At 36.2% G+C, this 21,627-nt stretch overlaps 1 protein-coding gene across 6 annotated transcripts in view; it reads left to right on the top strand.

Moving 5' to 3' along the window:
• Positions 1–21,627, top strand: part of LOC100762786 (gephyrin) — a 375,076-nt gene that overhangs the window by 264,377 nt on the left and 89,072 nt on the right. For all 6 annotated transcript variants that reach the window (XM_035444849.1, XM_027418340.2, XM_027418336.2 and 3 more), the window contains one exon: positions 9,358–9,495. In XM_035444849.1, the coding sequence (XP_035300740.1) occupies positions 9,358–9,495 (138 nt within the window). The remainder of the gene's footprint in view (positions 1–9,357; positions 9,496–21,627) is intronic.

The following is a 21,627-nucleotide window of genomic DNA, read 5'->3' as shown; positions in this document are numbered from 1 at the left end:
TTTACAGATTTACAGACTAGAACATGTTCACATGTTATTTTTAAAGTGACATAAAAAAAAAGAAAATCTTTCAGCCAAGAATATTTTACCCAGTAAATCTGTCCTCCAAAAATGAAAGAGAAATGACGACCCCCAGATAAACAAAAGTTGAGGGAGGTCAGCAACACTAGATCTTACAAGAAATGGTAAAGAAAGTACATCAAGTTGAAATAAAATGACACTAGATTGCAACATGAAAGCATACAGAAATAGAAACCCAAAAATACATGGAAATATAATTAGTGGGCGCAGGTTAATATATTGGCTAATATTGAATGCTGTAGTACTTTAATGATGGAGTTACAAGCACTTTTAACTTGGGGATTATGGAGATGACTAAGTGGTTAAGAGCACTAGCTGCTTTCCAGAGGACCTAGGCTCAGTTCTCAGCATTCACATGGCAACCCAAAACATTATTAACTCTAGTTCCAGGAGATCTGACATCTTCAGGCCTCTATGAGTACAAGGTACACACATGGTACACAGACATGCAGGCTGGCAAAACACTAGTACACGAAAACATTTTTAAAGTGACTTTATTTTGGCCAAAAAAATTTGAACATAAAAACACAAGATATAACTATAAAATATATTAATGAATAAACTTATCAAAATGTCATATGTATTATCAAAACCAAAATCCAGGAGATATAAGAGTAGAAGAAGCCTAGTTTTGAGACTATTGTTAGCAAATCTTTGTTAGCTTTTTGGTATTTTATTATTATTAAGTTGGTTGGTTGCTTGTTGGTTGTTTTTTAAGACAAAATTAGTTATGGTATGTAGCCCAGACTGGCTGCATATACATACATACATACATACATACATACATACATACATACATACACACACACACACACACACACACACACACACACACACACAGAGAGAGAGAGAGAGAAGAGAGAGGGAGGGGGGGGGAGAAAGAGAGAGAGAGAGAGAGAGAGAGAATTACATCACACCCAGTGCAACTGACTTTTAAAAATCAAATTATGTAATTCTGGTTAAAAAAAAAAGAACAACAAATTTATTGAATACAATAGTGTTTGAAGTTGTATATAGTGTTTATATAGCAATCCTTTTGTTAGTCGATATACTCTAGACTATGCTAGCTGCACAGCATCTTTGGTCCTAAACTATATTATGTGCTCAGCATCTTTTGTCCTTGATATTAAGACAGTTTTTCTACCTGAGAATCTAGTTAGGAAAAGAGACATGTAAATAAATATAAAATGGAGATATGTGCTTAATGCAATATGCCAAGAAAATACTAACAGAATGTATTATAGTACCTAAGTGCAGAGGAAATGTGTGGGCATGTTTGGCTTCATAACAGAGGCACTACTCAAGAAAATGTTACAAGAATATTGTCAAAAATTTCTGTGTGCTTTTCATCCAGACTCCCCAGATATCAGTATTTTGCCACAATTAAATACTGTACATTTTTCTGTGCATGATAGTATCTACATGCTTTACTAAATTGCTTGTGAATAAAATGCAGACATGATGCCTCTTTAATACCTATTTCAGTGTGCATTTGACTTAGGGGTAAAATGAGGTTAATGGGAAGAAATAAGATATTCTCTTGCATAACAGAACAATTATGGAAATCACAAAATTAACAGTACCATAATACTATTATATAATCTGATTCCAATTAAATTTTGCCAGTTTTTCGAATAATGTTCTTTATATCGAATGGGGAAAAGAATAATTCTTTTGTTCTGATCTGGGATTCAACCCAGATTCATGCATCATATTTAACAGTGAGATCCCCTTAGACTCCTTTAATCTAGAACAATAAATTATTCATGTTTTTCTTTGTCTTTCATGGCCTCAATATTTTTGAAGAACATAGGTCAGTTATTTTATATAATGGCCTTCAAATTTAATTTTTCCGATATTTCCTAGTGATTTAATTGCTATTCAATTTGTTAGCAATACTTCAAATAAGGTGTTGTGTCCTTGTCGATACAGCAATCATGTCAGTGAGGCCATGATATAAATTTGTTCTATTACTGGTGATGCTACTTAGGATCACTTGGCAGAGGTGGTATATAGTAATTTTTTCACTAAGAAATAATATTTTGGCTTTGTATTTAATAACTACGTTATGGAGATATGTTTTAGCATGTATAAATACCTTACTTTTCTTGAGGCTTTCCCTTCTAGTTTTAGTATCTGTTGATGACTTTTGTCTGAACCGGTTATTAGCATAATGATTGTTAATGTAGGCTTTCCTCATTCCTTATTTTATCAGTTGGAATTGTTATAAGGAAGAGCTTTTAAGCAATTTTTTCATTATGTTACTGTCTTTTCATTAATTATTTTCATTTTATTAAATAAATTTGTTTATTTTGCCATAAATTTGTACAAAGTTTAGTAAAAAGAGGCTTTCAGGCTTGCTCTAAGATCTTTTTCCAATGTTCTCATCACTATTTAAATACTTTACAAAAAAAGGGTTGTGAGGAAAAATAGTAATTTCCCAGAGAAACAAATAAACAAAATAATGAGAAAAAATTATTCTAGGCAGACAGAACATTATATACTACAGCAAGAAAATATAAAATGATACTATGTGTTACCCACAATATTGCCAATTTTATAAGCAATGCAGCAATTAGTGGGAAGAAGAAAGGAAGAATTTATATACTATCATAAAGAATTGAAACTGTATCCTAAGAATGATAGAGAATCATTGATATAAGTTACAGAGCTGACATTTTATGGCAATGGTGTTATAATATTGATGCTCAGACCTCCCAGGATTGTTTTCCTTTAGTATTTATTATTCAGCCCTAGAAAATAAGCAGCCTTTTCACCCATGCTTTCTAAGTTATGTCAGTAATGCTGGAATACACATTATCCTGAATATACCTGTAGAAACTTATACAACCATGAAATTCAAGACAGCTTAAGAATTTATAATCACATTTTTAAATGCCCTGCATTACCCGTTCATGTACCCAGATTCTCAATTTCCAGAATTCCTCAATTTGTGTTTTCTAGACTTCCAGTGGAAGGATTGGGACCTCAAGCCAAGCTATGTAACCTTTGACCTACAATTTGCCCTGCCTATGAGATATGCTGGGGTAAAGGTAGTGCAAAAACTATGGGAGTGTCCAACCAATGACTGGTTCTTCTTGAGACTCATTCCTTGCCTTTGCCTCCCAAGTGCTGGGATTAAAGGTGTGTGCCACCAATGCCCAGGAACAATTCTTAATTAACATCAATATCTTATCCAGCCAGAACTTAAAAATACAAAAGGATAAATCAGTTAAACTTTACCTATCTAAAAGTAGATTTCTTAGAGAAAATATAGCATCAATTGTGGCCACCTTAGAATAAATTGAGTCCTGTAGCTCTGCTTCAGAAAATTATACACATTGCTGAGGAATTTTATCAATTTATCAATTGAAGGTCTCACTCTCAGCTCACTTCAGGATGCTACTAGTACAGAGAATGTCTAGACTCTCCCCTCCAGTTTTGTCCTTAGTTCCTAAGGTACTTTGTAGTTTCCTTTTTCTAAATTAGCTAACCAACCTACAAATTGTCAGTGATAATGATATATTCCCAAGTACTTTTACTATGGTAAGTTCAATAAATATTCTTTTGAATACTTTTTCTTTAGTAAGACTAGTATTTTTTCGTGTCTATTTTGTTTTGTAGTAGGGATTAATTCAATATAGCTTCTCAGAGATTCTCTTTCAGACCAAATTACAAATATTCATTTGTAAGGTAGCTATCAGAATTCACTTGAGACCATAATATTTGTTTATAGAAGATTATTTTTTCTGTTTGTCTTTGTTAACTCTGTCATAGAAAACACCTACTAGGAGAGCCTAAATTGAGGGTTGTATTGGCCTGTGGGTATGTCTGTACAGGGTTTTCTTGATTATTAATTGACATCAAAGGGCCTAGCCCACTGACCATTCGGTGGGACCATGTTTCTGGGAAGTATAAGGGAGCTATATGAGCATGAGCTTAACAGGGAGCCATCAAGCCAGGGTCTCTGCTTTCCTTCCCTGGCTGTGAGTGAATTCCCTAGTTAAAAGTAAAATTGTGTGTGCACAAATATATAAATACAACCTGCTGAGTCAATATTTGGGGGGGGTGTCTGTGTGTGTGTGTGTGATTTCAAGGCAGACCCCTTTGTAAGGAGTGACCAACAAGGGGACTTATCCTTGGGAGAAGTTAAGTATTCTCCCAGTAGTCACTAGTTGCCTGGGGTTTTTGTCTGGGGTGGAACCTCCATTAAATTTTCTCTCTTCCATATTAATATCCCCATTGATATTGCCATTGTTCCTGTCTTGTTTATGCAACCATTTTAGAATGACTATTTCACCGAAGACTTTCTGGTATTCTGACTCATAATCTTTTCACCCCTCTTCTGTGATGTTCTCCTAGATACAGAATCTGTCCATTGTGTCTGGGTTCCTGGTGATGTTTGTGTCTGCATTGTGTTCAGTTGTTGTTTTCTGTAATAGTCTCCATTTGCTGTAAAAAGAGGCTTCTTTGATGAGGGGTAGTGTACTAGGTGATTTTGTGTGTCAACTTGGCACAAGCTAGTTATCAGAAGAAGGAGCCTCAGCTGAGGAAATGCCTCCTTGAGATCCAGATGTAAGTGATTTTCTCATTTAGTGGTCAGTGGGGGAGAGCCCAGGCCATGGTGGCCCTGGGCTGCTGATCCTGGGTTCTATAATAAAGTGGACTGAGCAAGCCATGGGAAACAAGCCAGTAAGCAGTTCCCCTCCATGGCCTCTGCATTAGCTCATGCCTTCAGGATCCTGCCCTGTTTGAATTCCTGTCCTGGCTTCTTCCAGAGATTAACAGCAATTATGGAAGTGTAAGCCAAATAACACCCCCCCCCCGCATGTCTTGTGGTCACGGTGTTTTGTCACAGCAATATACACCCCAAGACAGGCGGTAACTACACTTATCCAGGAAAGGTGGCTCAGTCACAAAGAGGGCTTGCAGGCCATGAGCCTGGAACCATTTTTTTTTCAACTTTTTTTATTTGAATTAGAAACAGGATCGTTTTACATGACAATCCCAATTCCCTTCTCCCACCCGTCCTCCCCTACTGTTCCCACAACTAAAACCCTACACATCACATATCCTTTCTGCTCCCCCTGGATGGTGAGACCTTCCATAGGGTGTCATCAGTGTCTATCATATCCTTTGGGATATGGCCTAGGCCTACCCCCGTGTGTCTTGGCTCAGGGAGTATCCCTCTATGTGGAATGGGCTCCCAAAGTCCACACCTATGCTAGGGATAAGTACTGAACTTCTACAGGAGATCCTGTAGATTTCTGAGGTTTCCTCACAGAAACCCATGTTCTGGGGTCTGGATCAGTCCCATGCTGGTATCCCAGCTATCAGTCTGGGGAGCAAGAGTTCCCCGATGTCCAGGTCAGCTGTTTCTGTGGGTTTCACCAGCCTGGTCTGGACCCCTATGCTTTTCACTCATCCTCTGCATCTGGGTTCCAGTTCAGTTTGGTGTTTAGTTGTGAGTGTCTGCTTCTACTTCCACCAGCTGCTGGATGAGGGCTATCCCGTGGCGTATAAGTCAGTCATCAATCTCATCAGGGGAGGGCATTTAAGGTAGCCTCTCCTCTGTTGCTTAGATTGTTAGCTGGTGTCATCTTTGTAGATCTCCAGATATTTCCCTAGTGCCTGATTTCTCTGTAAACCAAAAATGTCTCCCTCTATTATGATATCTCCATTGTTGTTATCATCTATTCTTCCCCTGACTCAACCTTTCTGCTCCCTCATGTCCTCTGCATCCCTCTTCTTCTCCCCTTCTCATTCTCCTAGCTCCCTCCCCCCTCTTCCCGTGCTCCCAATTTGCTCAGCAGATCTTGACCCTCTCCCCTTCTCCAGGGGACCATGTATGTCTGGAACCATTTTTTAAATATCCAATATTTAGAGAAGTAAAACATCAGCAGAAGACACTGTGTTTCTCTTTGTAGCCAAGTTTGAATTTTGTTTAAAGATTTGGCTTTCATTCTTATCTAAAGTATCTAAATAGATGCACTACTCTAAAAGTGACAAAAGATATAGAAATTAATAAGATAAGCATTGCTTTCATGTTTATAATCTAACAATGGTAAGGCAGATATTAAATACATGTAGCATAAGATGGAGAAGGGTAAGTGCCAGAAGTTATAAACAAGATACAAAAGTATTTTCAAAATTGGAAAAAATTCTCATGGGTGGTAGTAACTTACGAGAGAGAGAGAGAGAGAGAAAGAGAGAGAGAGAGAGAGAGAGAGAGAGAGAGAGAGCGCAAGCTACCAACCTCTGTAAAGACCCTTTGTATAGTTCACTACCCTTTTACTTAACTGTATACTTTCCCTTTCTGCTGAGCTACAATGTCTTCATGGCCGGGTACATATTACTTTGTATATCCCAACTCCTTGCTTGTATCTGGTTTGTAAAGGACACTTGATAAATGGGAGTTGCTGTCTAAAACATTTTTATTCTGTTGAACAAATAATCCTATACAACCAAATAATAAGTTTCTTAAAACCTAAACTTTTTAGGACAACTTTTTATAGGTTTATACATAATATGTACCATAAAGTATCATAAAAAGATCAAAATTAAAATCTTCTTATCTCTATGATTGAATAAGTAGAAAGTCACTATCTCTTGTTTTTTTTTTCAATTATACTGATTACGGCAATAGGTTTTATGGCATTTGATTGACTAAGCTCAGACCTCAATGAAAGTGATTTATTAATAAATTTACATTTCCACTGTGAGTGATAAATCATATTAAGTCTTGAACTATAATAGTGAATGACATATTATTCAGATTTATCACTAAGTAATTGCTAACTTCTTCGAGCTTTAAATTTCTGTGATTTTTTTTTATTGTCCATGAGGTGAAATTGTATATGGTATATAAGCAATTTTATATGTTTGGGGGGGGGGGGACTCTTTTGAATCATAGGTTGGAAATTCAGTACCTTTCATTCAGTCCAGTGAGCATATTTGGAGGAGTTGCTGGGTTGTGGTGGAAGCACTAAATTTAGTAAGATAAAACAACCAGAAACTGTACTCTTCTGAGGGATGGACATATATAATTATTACAAAGTGGTTTAGAGAAATGAGAGTTTATTTATTTCACATATTGGAAGTCCAGAGACAAGCAATGCAAGGTTTATCTAGCAGCTTAACATTGTCATCAGAGTTACATCCCCATGGTTGAAAATGGTCACAATACCTCCAAGTATCCAATCTTGTTCTAGATAGAAAACATATCCTTCCTTTTGGAAGGATCTGTATCTGTCTATTTTAATCTTAGTATTAGTAATTAAATAACTTCTCCCAGTGATTTCTTCTGACATCATGCTGTCCAGAATTACATCACAGCCAAGACTTGGGTAAGAAAGAAGGGGACTATGAGCCCAGTTAGGAGACCCAAGAAGTAGGGCGTGTAATTTCTCTTTTCTGTTTATTTTTGTTCTACATACATTTTGGCACTTCAAGGGTAAGGTTAAATTATTCATGCATGAAGATGTAGTGATCAAGAAGTCTGCCTTTGGATCTAAGTAGATAGTTCAGTTGATAAAGAGATTTTTGTGCAAACCTAAGTTTGATGCCTAGAACCCATATGTAAAAGCTGGGTCCAGTGTTGCCTTTTTAATTTCAGTGCTGGAGAAACAGAGACAGGCAAATCGCTGGAGCTTGCTAGTGATCCTCAGGCTAATGAAAGATCCTGCCTCAAAAACAAATAACAAAATGGATAGCTCCTAAGGACTAACACTTGAGGTTCTCCTCTAGTCTCCATACATACTTATGTGCATGCTTACCTACCTGTATAAATCCGAACACACATGAAAATACATACATACATACACACATACATACATACATACATTCTCCATCATGAAGTGATTCATTTTGTTAGCTCAACAAATATTTACTTTTATGTACTGTAGATACACAGCTATTGTTAGCTATGTGCTATGTGTGAAGTAAAGTAGAGAAATAGGAATAAAGAATGATGGCATATATTATTATAGAGAATATTCACAAAATCTTCTCTGATGAGTTGACACAAGCAAAAATCTGAAAGTAATGAGGCCTAGGTACCAGTGTAATATTGGAGGAAATGGTCCAAGAGAGAAAACAGCAAGCACAAAGGCCTCAAAGAGGGAGACACCTGGCATGATCACTGAAAAGAAAGAAAACAGTGTGACTAGGGCACAATAAACCCAAAAATAGAAGACAAGAATGGTGAGGGTGATGTTATGTTGGATTTTATGTGACAAAGATTTTAATATAAGTGAAATTTAAAGTCTTTGGGAGCTGTAAGCATAGATTAGTATGTTGCAACTTAGGATCACACAACTGTGGTAAATCAGCTGCAATGAAACAAGGATAGAAGGATAGAATCAGAACAGTCAAGAGGCTTAACAGTTTACCAGGACATAAGTGATATTCCAGCTGTTCTGGTAGCAGTAGAAGTGGTAAGTAACAATCAAATTCTAGATGAATTTTAAAGGCACTTTAGTTATAGTTCTGACAAAAGGAGAAGACTCAAGGATGTCTCCATTGTTTTGCTCAGTTATTAAACTGGTAAAAATAAATGGCTGAGTTGAGGGTTGCAAGAGAATTGAAGCATCCTAAGAGTGGTAAAGGAGGTCGGAGGTTTAAGAGCTTAACTTTTCAAATTTTAGGTTTGAGTTGTCGATTGCATATTCAAGAAATGCTAGATAATCACTAGCCTGAAAAACTACATTATCTACCAGGTCTTATATAATATACAAATATCAAGTTGAGGGTAGAAGTTGAGATCAGAGATAGAAAATCAATAGTTTTTCTGTATTATGATATTAATGCCAAAGGACTAAATAAGATTACATAAGAGTAGATAGCTATCTATGATCTTCCATGACTTTTTACAGGAAAAAGAACAATTCCAGTGAATCTTAAATAAATTCATTTTGCTAACTAATTCATTAAATATCTAGAGAGCAGTACAAAACTACCTAGGTTTAATCCTGGCTCTTTTGTTAACAGCTGTGTGACTTGGGCAAAGATATAAGGCCTGTCTAAGCTTCTTTCCTCAGTTGTAGAAATAGTGATAGAACCTTTCTATGGCATGAGTTCACCTATGATAGTCACTTGACCCACAGTAAACATTCAGTGATCAGCCATTATCATTAAATTTCACAGAGTTTTGGCATGTGTCAGAAACAGGAGAAATACTGTCTCACCAGTACACAGAGACTGGAAGTTTGATATTAAAGTCATTCTTACTTGTTAGTGTTTCAGTGTCTTATTCTCAGTTAATTGTCTCCTGTTTAGGTCACAGTGCTGTAGATATTACCAAGGTGGCTAGAAGACATCGCATGTCTCCTTTTCCTCTGACATCTATGGACAAAGCCTTCATCACAGTCCTGGAGATGACTCCGGTGCTTGGTACAGAAATCATCAATTACCGAGGTACTGTCATGTCTGTCTAGTGGTCTTTGTCTTCCAAGAAAGACTCATACAACATGAATGCACCATTTCCTAAGGGAGGATGCTTACTCACGATTGTCAGCATCAGCATCTTCCTTTCTGTTCCTATTTTCTATTAAACTATGCTTGACTTAATAATCAGAATAAAATACTAGATAGCTTTCACTTCATAAAAATGGGAAAGGACTGTCTGTTTTGTATTCTAAATGTCATAATTCTACCCTAAAGATGGTGCTATCGCACTGAATCAAAAAAATAAATAAATAAGACAATTCTGAGTCCTTCTGATGACTTTTCTGTTAGGAGTTGGAAATAACTAATATCATGTAACCATGTATTGTAGAAAATTTATACAGGCCATTTATGACTTGATTTTCCAGCTTTATAAAGGTACAAAAGTACCACACATGTCCAGAAAACTTCATTTTACATTGTACATTTTGATATGTGATATGGCATTGCCTTATAATGCTGAGTGTAGAAGCAAGCTGTAGTTCCTAGTCAGCCACAAAGCAAGGGTAACCATTTATCATATGACTGAGCTATATGTACACTAGACTGGATTAGATTACATATAAAATTCTCTCCCCCCCCCCGTGTGTGTGTGTGTGTGTGTGTGTGTGTGTGTGTGTGTGTATCTGTCTCCCTGTCCCCCCCCCCCACTCCTGTCTTTCTTTCATAAGATCTCACTATGTGTCCTAGGCTGCCTGTCAATTGGGATTCTCCAGCAGTAGCCCCCCAGGTGACAATATTACAGGCATATGCTACCATGCCCCATTTAAATGCATCTTTTCAGTTAATGATATTTTCAACTTACAATGTTTATTAGGATATAGCGTAAGTTAAGAAATATCTGTAGCTAAAAATAACCTAATTTGTCCTTGGGTTATTAAATATCACTCTGATCTTTTGTGTTCTACCTTGCTTCTTGATTTTTTTGTTGTTGTTGTTTTTGCTCTTAATCTACTAGTGTATTCAGAAAAGTTTGAAAGATAATGGAAATGTAATTGTTTTAGCTTTTGGTCACTATAATACCTGACATAATTAAAAATGTCTACTTGGTGTTTTTTTGTTTTTTGTCATTGTTGTGTTATTGGTCATAGTGGTGGTTTTTTGAAACAGGGTCTCACTGTGTATACCTGGCTGGACTGGAACTCACTTTGGAGACCAGGCTGACCTTGAACTCACAGAGAGCACCTGCCTCTGCTTCCTGAGTGCTGGGATTAAAGGTATGCACCAGCATGCCCCAGCTATCTTTCTGTAAGAAATTCTAGTTCATAATCAAGTAAGTGGTCCTGTGACCTTGAGCCTTTAATGAGGCATCATCTCATGGCAAGAGTTAATGACAGAACAACTTACCTCATGATCCAGTAAACAAAAAGTAGGAAGAAAAGGAAGAGACCAGAGTCCTACAATCCCCTCATGAAAATACCCTCCCCAGTGACTGAAGTAACCTGCAAGGCCTCTGCCCTGGAAGGCAGTGCCACCCTGGGTTCACTTGGACCTTTTGGAAACACTCAGCATTAACACTAAAGCAGTATTGCTTCCCCACTGTAATAATTTTTTAATCAATCTCCATTTTTAATAACCTGAGAATTTGTATTTTGACATTGAGTTCCAGCACAGTAAGCTCCTGAGCACTTCTAGTTAATAATACTTGTGATCAAACCCTACCTCCCCAAAAGTTGTACTTGACATATTATAAATGAAATATAGTTCTTAGTTATTGTTATGAAGATAGAAACAACACAAAATAATTAATTTAGGTTTTGGGTGATAGCTCCATCAGTAAAGTGCTTACTGTACAAGCATGAGGGTATGCATTCAATTCCCAGCACTCACATAAGAAGTCAAGCATGTTAGCATGTGCTTGTAAACCCAGTGTTGGGGAGATGGAGACTCTTGGATCCCTGAGACTCACTTGCCATCTACCTTACCCTATTTGGTGAACTTCATGTCCTCATGAGCAACCTTGTCTCAAAAACAACATGGATGGCATCTAAGGAATATCACCTAAGGTTATCCTCATGCCTCCAGACACACGTGCACATTCACACACAGAATAATTGTCCAAGTAAAGAGTTTTATTCCTGGAATCTTAAAACTGACGTAATTAAACTGAAATGAACATAGAAAATAACTATACAATATCCTAATATTTCTGCCCCAAAATTCAGACTCAAAAGCAGAAAAGGAATAGGAATAAAGTGTTAAGACTTACATTCTTTTTTTGTTACATAATAGTCTCCTGATCCAGCATTAAAATATTTTTAATAAATGGTAGCTGGCATAACAGATGATGTTAAAGGCCTAAAATTAGTGAAATAGTAGGTGCCATGTTTTAGCTCCTTTGTCCTGGCCCTCATTAGACAACAATAGGTTTTATACTGCTTCCACTTATCCTACATCTTTGATTCACATTCTTTTAGGCTTAAACATTTTCTGATGTTTTTGTTTTATTCTCTACTAACGGAAATAAAATAAGAAATTCACTGGAGTAAGGAAATTGTCAGAAATTATGTAATTCAGAAATCAGCATTCATGAAATTGTTTACTATTAAATGCAGAATATTCCATCATTTATTGATTCCAATGCAAACCAAGATATATTTAGGAAATACAAATGTAAATTTAAATTATTAAAATTTTTAATAAATTTTTAAAAAGAATCAGTCCTGGTCTCTTGTAATTTTAGTGGTCTTTCCCTTAACTTTGGTTTATTATTTAATTAATTAATTAATTTATGTATTTATTTCATTTTACATTCCAACTACAGATCTCCCACCCCCACCACAGCCTCCCAATGGGTAAGGGATCCCATAAGAAGTCAACAAAATCTGGCAGGACCAAGTCCCTCCCACTTGTATTAAGGCTAAGCATGGCATCCCACCATAGGAAATGGGCTCAAACAAACTAGCTCATGAACCAGGCATAGATACTGGTCCTACTGCCAGAGGCCCCTCAGTTAGTCCAAGCTTCACAACAGTCTCCCACATTAGGAGGACATAGTTCTGTCCCATGGGAGCTTTACTGCTGTTGGTCTAGAGTTCATGAGTTTTCACAAGCTTGGTTCAGCTCTTTCTGTGGATTTCTCCGTCATGATCTTGACCTCCCTTGCTCTCTTTTTGACTGGATTCCCAGAGCTTGGTCTGGTGCTTGGATGTGGATCTCTGTATCTGGATATAGACAGATAGACAGACAGACAGACAGACAGACAGACAGACAGACAGACAGACAGATATCTGGATGAAGGTTCCAGGAGATCTCATCTAATTTCCCTTCCCAGGGGGATCTATGTGTCCCTAGCTTCTCTGGAGCTGTTGATTATAGTCTGGTTATCCTTTGCTTTACATCTGATATCCACTTATGAGTGAGTGCATACCATGTTTGTCTTTCTGAATCTGGATTACCTCACTCAGTATGGTTTTTTCTACTTCTATCATTTGCCTGAAAATGTCATGATGTCATTGTTTCTTACAGCTGAGTAATACTCCGTTATGTAAATGTACCACATTTTCTTTATTTGTTCTTCAGTTGAGGGGCATCTAGGTTTGTTTCCAGGTTCTGGCTATTACAAATAGTGCTGCTAAAAACATTGTTGAGCAAGTGTCCTTGTGGTATGATTAGGCATATTTTGGCTATATGCCCAAGAGTGGTATCACTGGGCCTTGAGGTATATTGATTCCCAATTTTCTGAGAAACCAACACATGGATTTCCAAAGTGGCCATATAAGTTTGCACTCCCACCAGCAATGGAAGAGTGTTCCCCTGACTCCACATCTTCTCCAACATAAGCTGTTCTTGGTGTTTTTGATCTTAGCCATTCTGGCAGATGTAAGATGGTATCTCAGAGTCATTTTGATTTTCATTTCCCTGATAATTAAGGATGTTGAACAATTCCTTAAATGTCTTTTGGCCATTTGAGATTCTTATGGTGAGAATTCTCTGCTTAGCTCTGTACCCCATTTTTAATTGGATTATTTTGTATTTTGATGTCTAGTTTCTTGAGTTATTTATATACTTTCGAGGTCACCCCTCTGTCACATGTGGGGTTGGTGAAGATCTTTTCCCATTCTATAGGCTGTCATTTGTCTTATTTATCTTGTCCTTTGCCTTACAGAAGCTTTTCAGTTTCAGGAGGTCTCATTTATTGATTGTTGCTCTACTGGTATTATACTTAGGAGGTGGTCTCCTGTGTCAATGCGTTCAAGGCTACTTCCCACTTCTTTTCTGTCAGGTTCAATGAAACTGGATTTATGTTTTGGTCCTTGATCCACTTGAACTTGAGTTTTGTGCATGGTGATAGATAATGGATCTATTTGCAATCTTCTACATTTTGACATCCAACTATGCCGGCACCATTTGTTAGAGATGCTTTCCTTTTTCAATTGTACCATTTTGGGTTCTTTATCAAAAATCAGGTGTTCATAGGTGTGTTGATTAATGTCAGGGTCTTCAATTCTATTCCATTATCCACATGTCTGTTTTTATGGTAGTACCAAGCTCTTTTTATTATTATAGCCCTATAGTAGAGTGTGAACTCGGGATGGTGATGCCTCCAGAAGTTCCTTTATTGTACAGGATTGTTTTACCTATTCTGGGTTTTGTTTGTTTGTTTGTTTGTTTGTTTGTTTTTCCATGTGAAATAGAGTATTGTTCTTTTCGGGTCTGTGAAGAATAGGAATTTTGATGAGGATTGCATTGAATCTGTAGATTTCTTTCAGTAAGATTGCCATTTTTATTATGTTGACCCAACCTATCCAAAAGCATGGGAGATCTTTCCATTTTCTGATATCTTCTTCAGTTTCTTTCTTTAGAGACTTAAAGTTCTTGTCAGACAGGTCTTTCATTTGTTTGGTTAGAGTTACCCCAAAATATTTTATATTTGTGGCTATTGTAAAGGGTGATGTTTCTCTAATTTCTTTCTTGGCCCACTTATCATTTGTATATAGGATGGCTACTGACTTTGTTTTTTGAGTTATTCTTGTATCCTGCTACACTACTGTAGGTGTTTATCAACTGTAGGAGTTTCCAAGAAGAGTTTTTGGGGTCACTTATGTATACCGTTATATCTGTGAATAATGATAGTTTGATAGTTTGACTTTTTCCTTTCCAATTTTCACTTACTTGATCTCCTTTTGTTGTCTTATTGCTCTAAGTAGAACTTCAAGTACTATATTGAATAGATATGGAGAGAGTGGACAGTCTTGTCTTGTTCCTGATTTTAGTGGAATCGCTTTGAGTTTCTCTCCATTTAATTTGATGTTTGCTGTCTGCTTGCTGTAAATTGCTTTTATTATGTTTAGATATGGTCCTTGTTGGTTTCTCAGAGAAATGAAATTATGTATTCCAAGTCATATTTACACAGAAATTTTAGAAAAGAAGATTTGGAAATGACCATTTAGTTTTCCACCAGGAAAAAAGTACTTTCCCTCATGTGCTTTCCCTTCTTTATTTGTTAACCAGGGCAGGTCAGCAACAATCAATAAATTGCATTAGTGTTTCCAGAGGTGATGATGAAAATAACAAAGTTAACATTCAGCTGGGTCAAAGACAATCATTTTGAATGCCCAAGAGTATTATAATTAGACCTAAACATTTTACTTAGGTATTTAGAAAACGTATATAAAGGTGTTAGTTTAGTTTCTTCAGCAAATGTTGACTAAACATCTATGAAGTTGAGTACTAAGTAAAGTCATATGTAAAGAAAGATGACTAAAAGTAGAACTGCCCTCACTGTCTAGGGCAGGATAGAGTCAGGTCAGCAGAGCTACTCTTCTCCTTTATTGGACCTTTTGTAAGCTTGCCTTCTTTTGTCAGTCATTTATAATCATTATTTGCCCCTCTTCATATTTTATATATTTATTTCACAAGATTTTATGTATGTTAGTAATCGGGTGCTATCTGTAAAGTTATTTTGTCATCTGTTGTCACTGCCTAGACCTTATTTAAGCTACAAATTCCTGCTAATAGGGCTTCGTGACAAATATAAGTTTATTTCTCCTACCTCTACAGCAATGCTTTTTCCTCTACAGCCTCTTTAATACATTCCTGATCTCCATCTCACTGCCACTGTTTTTATTTAGGTCTTTACTAACTTTCTGGATTATTGTTTTTGTTTGTTTGTTTGTTTGTTTGTTTCAAGACAGGGTTTCTCTTTGTAACAACTCTGGCTGTCCTAGACCTCAATTTGTAGACCAGGCTGGCCTCAGATTCAAAAGAGATCCACCTGCCTCTGCCTCCCAAGTGCTGGTATTAAAGGCAAGCATCACTATTGCCCGAAACTTTTTTGGATTATTGTAAGAAGTTCCTTCAAGTTCACACCCCCCCCAATCTGTTCTTCAGCTTGATGAGAATAATCTGTTCAAGTGGAGATTGTGTTTTTAAAATTCCCTACATAGAATTCCTGTTTGTTTCTTTTAAACATCCACCTTGTCAACCTTACTGATCCATTTCTTTTTCTTGAATAAATTTTGTTATTTCACCATTTCATGAGTGTATAAAATGCATTCTGGTTACTTTTCCTCCTACCCGGGCCATCTTCCCTTCTTTACAAATCATTATAATTTTTCTCTAGGATTTTTTTTATTTCCCTTCTGATATCTTAGATGATCTACTGTTCACTCAAATATGTATTATTTAGTCTCCAAGAATTTTGTGCTATCTGCAGTTTTTGTTATTGTTGATTTCAAATTTCATTTCATTATGATGATGATGTTGTTGAAACTTGATTTGTGGTCTATTATATGATTAGAGAACATTCCCAGTACTGCTGAGAAAAATGTGCATTCTCTGTGTATTGGTTGGAACATTCTGCTTTATCAAGTCTAGTTGGTCCCTAATATATTTTAGCTCTGAAGTTTCTTTGCTTTTCGTTTGTAGACCTATATGAGAATGAAGAATTGAAAACCCCTGCTGTTATTGTGTCAGAACCTATGTGGTCTTTTATGCCATACAGTGTTTGTTGTATGAAATTAGGGGTTCTTTTTAAATTTCTTCTAATTAATCTTGGTTTGAAGTCTGCTTTATCAGTATAGATCTAGCTAAGCCTGCTTGTTTATGTTTTCTATTTGCTTATAGCTATTTTCCATATGAGTTTTGAGGGTTTGTTGAAGTTTGCTTCCATTTTACTGTACATTCACTTTGAATAATGTTCTGTTAATGGTTTGGATAGATTTCATTCATCCATGCATTGTTTTGTTTGCATGTTCTATATGATCATTGATTCTTTTAAAAAGTAAAACTCTGAATTCTTTCTCAGGCTTTGCAGCTATCTCTATAGTTCTGGTTACTTATAGGAGAATTGGCCAGGTGTGGATGGGTCATGGGTTGTGGCTATGTCATAGTCTTTGTGTTTTTGTTTTTGTGTTTTACATGTCTGTTGGAGGGGATTTGTCTTTTCATTTTGACTTCCCTTCTGAGTCTGTTGGGATATTTTGTTCTCTGGAAATATATCTGCATGAATCTCAGAAGTGGGCACTGGTGAAATTTGGTGTTGATAGTCAAATGGGGTCATTAAAGTGGTCTTGTCTTGACTGTGTGCCATCAACACCAAGGACAGGGCTGCACACTAAGCACCAAGGCAACCAAATGAAGTAAAACCCTTAGTCTACCCCTTTCAATTCAATGAACCTGCTTGAAACAGGATAACAAACATCAGACCAACTGAAGTCAGAACTACAGTGCAAAGTAACCTCTTGGACAACAGCAGTATAGTCTGGAGCCTGAAGTAACCTAAGAAGTCGGACCCAGTACCACCCTGAAGATCGTAGGAACTAAAGGTTCCATTTTCCAAGGAACCCTGGGCACACTAGAAAAGAAACATGTATAAGTCTCAATCACCAGTATATTAAGTTTTCACTTAAAGCAATGCTACCTACTTACAAATAATTCCTTGCATGGCTGTTTGTCTGGTCTTTATTGTAACTTTTTCTGTTTTGTTTTGTTTTTCCCCCTATAAATGTGGTCAACTGAAATCATTCCTTTTAGGTGCATCTATGATTTTAATCCATGAACCTCATTACCTCTAAAATGTGTACAGCTTACTGTATTCTTGGGTTTCTGCATCCTAAGACATCATTATCTTTATTCTTATTTCTGCATTCCTCTTCTATGAACATAGCACTGTGAATATTCAGAAAAGATGTGCGGTTCATGTCTTAGGAGGACAAACTGAGTTGGCATGAAATGTCATCATAGTACTCAGAAATAGCATAAATTTTAAACTTTAATGTTTTAAATCAGCAACAGATGAGGAACAACTCACTATAAAAAGCAAAACTGCATGGAAGTGGGGAATACTCTCTGTTATGTCTGTAATCTGTAAATGTGTACAATCTCACCTGAAAATAATTGTGATGTTCTTAACCTCCAAAAATTATGTATCACCAGTCAGCTTTCTATATGTTTTCAGATGCCCCCACAACTGTACTTTTACTATAGTATACACACACACAAAGAAAGAGAGATAAATAAAAGCATATTATAAGTCTCATTTAAGCAGTTCTGATAAAATACATTAGTGATCAAAAAATAAGTGTTGCTAGGTATTTTCTGGAATCCCACACTCAGGAGAATAAGGCAAGAGGGTCATGACTTCAAGGCCTAGCTAGGCAACAGAGCAAGACCCTGTCTTAGAAGAAAAAAAAGAAATAATTGGTCTTAATAAGATTTTAACTAATACACCTAAGTTTCATCAAGTATATTTATAATTTTTAAAGGCACAGCCTTTAAATATGATTCCAGTTTTCCCAATCTTTTTAGGTACCTCATTATGCTTTATTTGTTATAGATCATTTAGCAGTCTTTTTATTCACTATCTTGAAGTTAAATAATCTATGTTAATAGTGTTAAGATTCAGAGCATAAGAAATGGAAAAATATTGCAATTGAAAAGAAATATATTTAAAAAGGAGCAGCATCAAAATTCCTTATATCTTTTGGGGTCAGTGAAATGGTGCAACAAATAGGGAGTCTTGCTGCCAAGCCTGAGGACCTGAGTTTGATCCCCAGAACCTATATGTGTAACCAAGTCCTACAGGTTACCCTGACATCCAAAAGCACTCATGCAATGTATCAAATATGCACAATAACACAAACTACATAAATGTATAAAAAAATTAAACACTATGCCTTTGCCACTATAGTATCCTAAAGTGAATAATGGATTCTATATATTTTGCTAAGATTCCTCCCATCAACCATCCTTTGCCCACTGCCCACTGGCCTCATCTAACTGTTCCCAGTTTCCCTGAGCTTTCATATATTTTAGATATATACTCCTCAGTCTAGAGTCCACATATAAGAGAAAGCATATGATAATTGGTCTCTACCCACCACTGCATTCTCTTGTCGTCTTCTTACCTCTTTCTTAACCTTTAAACTCTTACCTCCTTTCAGATAGTGACTATTTTATTTTCATAAAATAAATGCATTGAGGATGGTAGTATTTTTAATCTGGATTCTACATGCCAGAAAAAATATGCAATATTTGTCTTTCTGTGTCCGGATATTTAAAATAGCTCACTTAACCTGTTGGTATCCAGTTCTATCAGTTTTCCTGAAAATGATGTAATTTCTTTTTTTTTTCATCTTAACAAAACTCCATTTTGTTTATACACCATATTTTCTTTTTTTTCTCCATTTTTTATTTGAATTAGAAACAAGATTATTTTACATGTCACTCCCAGTTCCCTCTCCCTCCCCTTCTCCCCTTCCCCCCAACTAACACCTTACCTATCCCATACTCTTTCTGCTCCCCAGCGAGGGTGAAGCCTTCCATAGGGGGTCTTCAGAGTCTGTCATATCCTTTGGAATAGGGCCTAGGCCCACCCCCATATACACCATATTTTCTTTATGTATTTGCCTGTTAATGAACATCTAAGCTGGTTCCATATTGTGGCTACTGTGAATAGTTCTTCAGTAAATTTTGGTATGTAAGTATCCCTGCTGATATGCTCACTTTAATTCCTTTGGGTGTACCTAGGAGAAACAAAGCTGGATGACATGTTTGATTTTAAGAAACCTTAATGCTGATTTCCATAGTTGCTCCATCTGCACCCCTTATTCTTACCAACATTTGTTCGTTGTTTTCCTGATGATGGACATTCTAACTGAGGTGAGATAGAACCTCAGAGTAGTTCTAGTTTTCTGATCATTTTTCTTGCCTATTTATTGATGAATTGCTTATTTTGGTATTTAGTATTTTTGTAGTTCTCTGTTCTATGCACTGATCTCATGTCAGATATATAGCTGTCAAAGATTTTCTTCCATTGTATAGACCATCTCTTTAGTCTGTTGATGTTTCCTTTCCTTTGCAGAGGCTTTTAATTTTATGCAGCCCCAGGACAAGATTACTCAGTAATCAGGACAGATTACTCAGTAGTTGAGAATGCTTGCTGCTCTTCCACAGAACCAAAGTTTAATTCCCACCACACACATCAGACAGCTCACAACCTCCTGTAACTATAGTTCCAGAGCATCCAATGCCCTCTGAGGGCCTACACAAGCACCTGAACACAAGTGGCATATACTCACACTAATATACATGCATTCACAGAAATAAAAATAAAATAATTTTGTGCAGTCCTGTGTGTGAGTTCTTTCTGTTATTTCTAAATTTGGAGTCTTACCCGAAAGACTTATCTTTATCTCAAAATATTTTCCTCGATTTCTTCTAGCAGTTTTGAAGGTTCAAGGCTTTCATTAAGGTCTTTGATCTACTTTGAATTGATTTTTAGACATGGTGAGAGACAACAATACAATTTTGTTACTCTAAATATAGATATCCAGTTTTCCTGGTACTATTTATGTGAAGAGGCTGTTTTTATTCCACTGTAGGTTTTTGGCAACTTTGTCAAAACAGGGAAGTTGGCTATAGCTATTTATAAGTTTATTTTAAGTCCTCTATTCTTTTCCATCAGTTGTATATCTGTCTTTGCACCAGTACAATATTGGTTTTGCAACTAAAGCTCTGTAGTATAATTTGAAATCAGGTATTGTGCGGCCTCTAGCACTGTTCTTTTTACCTAACATGCTTTGTCTATTTGGAGTTTGTTGTTGTAGTTGAAGTGCTGGTAGTTTTGGTTTTGTTTGGGGTTTATTTTAGAGGGTTGGTTTTGGGTGTGTGTGTGTGTGTGTGTGTGTGTGTGTGTGTGTGTGTGTGTGTGTGTGTTTGTGTGTGTGTGTACTTTCATGGACTTTAGAATTGTTTTTCTATTTTTATGAAGAATAACATTGGTAAAGATGGAGATTGCATTGAATCTGCAATACATTCATTTTCTAGTCTGAGCTGAAGAGTCTTCTTCAATTTCTATATTCACTGTTTTAAATTTTTCCTTGTGGAAGCCCTCCAACTCTTGGATAGTTTTATTTCTAGGAATTTTATGCTAGAGTATAGACAATATTCCTTAATTTTTTTGTTAGCAAGTTGATTATTGGTAGAGAAAAATACTTTTTAACATTGATTGTTTTGTATCTTACTCCTATGCTAAGATGTTTATCAGATCTTGTAGTTTTCTGGCAGAATCTATAACACCTTTAAGTTTAGAGTCATATCATCTGAAAATTTGGATGTTTTTACTTCCTACTTCCCTTTTTGAATCCCTGATATTTCCTTTTCTTGCTTTATTACTCTAGCTTAGTCTTGAGCACTATATTGAATAAAATGTTGAAAGTAAATACCCTTATCTCATTCCTGAATTTAGAGGAAAGTGTTGAGGTATGTTCCTTCTGTTCCTAATTTCTTCAGGTTTTTAATCATGAATGAATGATTATTATAACTATTTCCAAACCTTTGTATGTCTATACTGCACTTCCTCAGGAAGTTTATTTATTAATTTATTAATTCAGAAATATTGAACTGTAATTTTATCCATAGATGAAAATTAAATTGGCCTTGGTTGTCTTTTAAAAATGTTGTTGAGTCAGTTACAAGTATTGTTCTTATTGAGAATTTTTTTGCATCTGTATACATACATTAGAGAAGATGACTCATAGTTTTCTTCTTTGGTTTTTTTTGTTTGTTTGATTTTTGTTCTACCCTTGCCTGGTATAGGTATCAAAGTAATACTGACTTCACAGAATTAGTTTGTAGTGTTTTCTGGTGATATATTGT

This window comes from Cricetulus griseus, chromosome 5, assembly GCF_003668045.3.
Source record: "Cricetulus griseus strain 17A/GY chromosome 5, alternate assembly CriGri-PICRH-1.0, whole genome shotgun sequence".
In the NCBI taxonomy this organism is placed as follows: Eukaryota; Metazoa; Chordata; class Mammalia; order Rodentia; family Cricetidae; genus Cricetulus; species Cricetulus griseus.
Note: the sequence above shows the minus strand (reverse complement) of the source record. Positions and strands in the feature narration are given on the sequence as shown.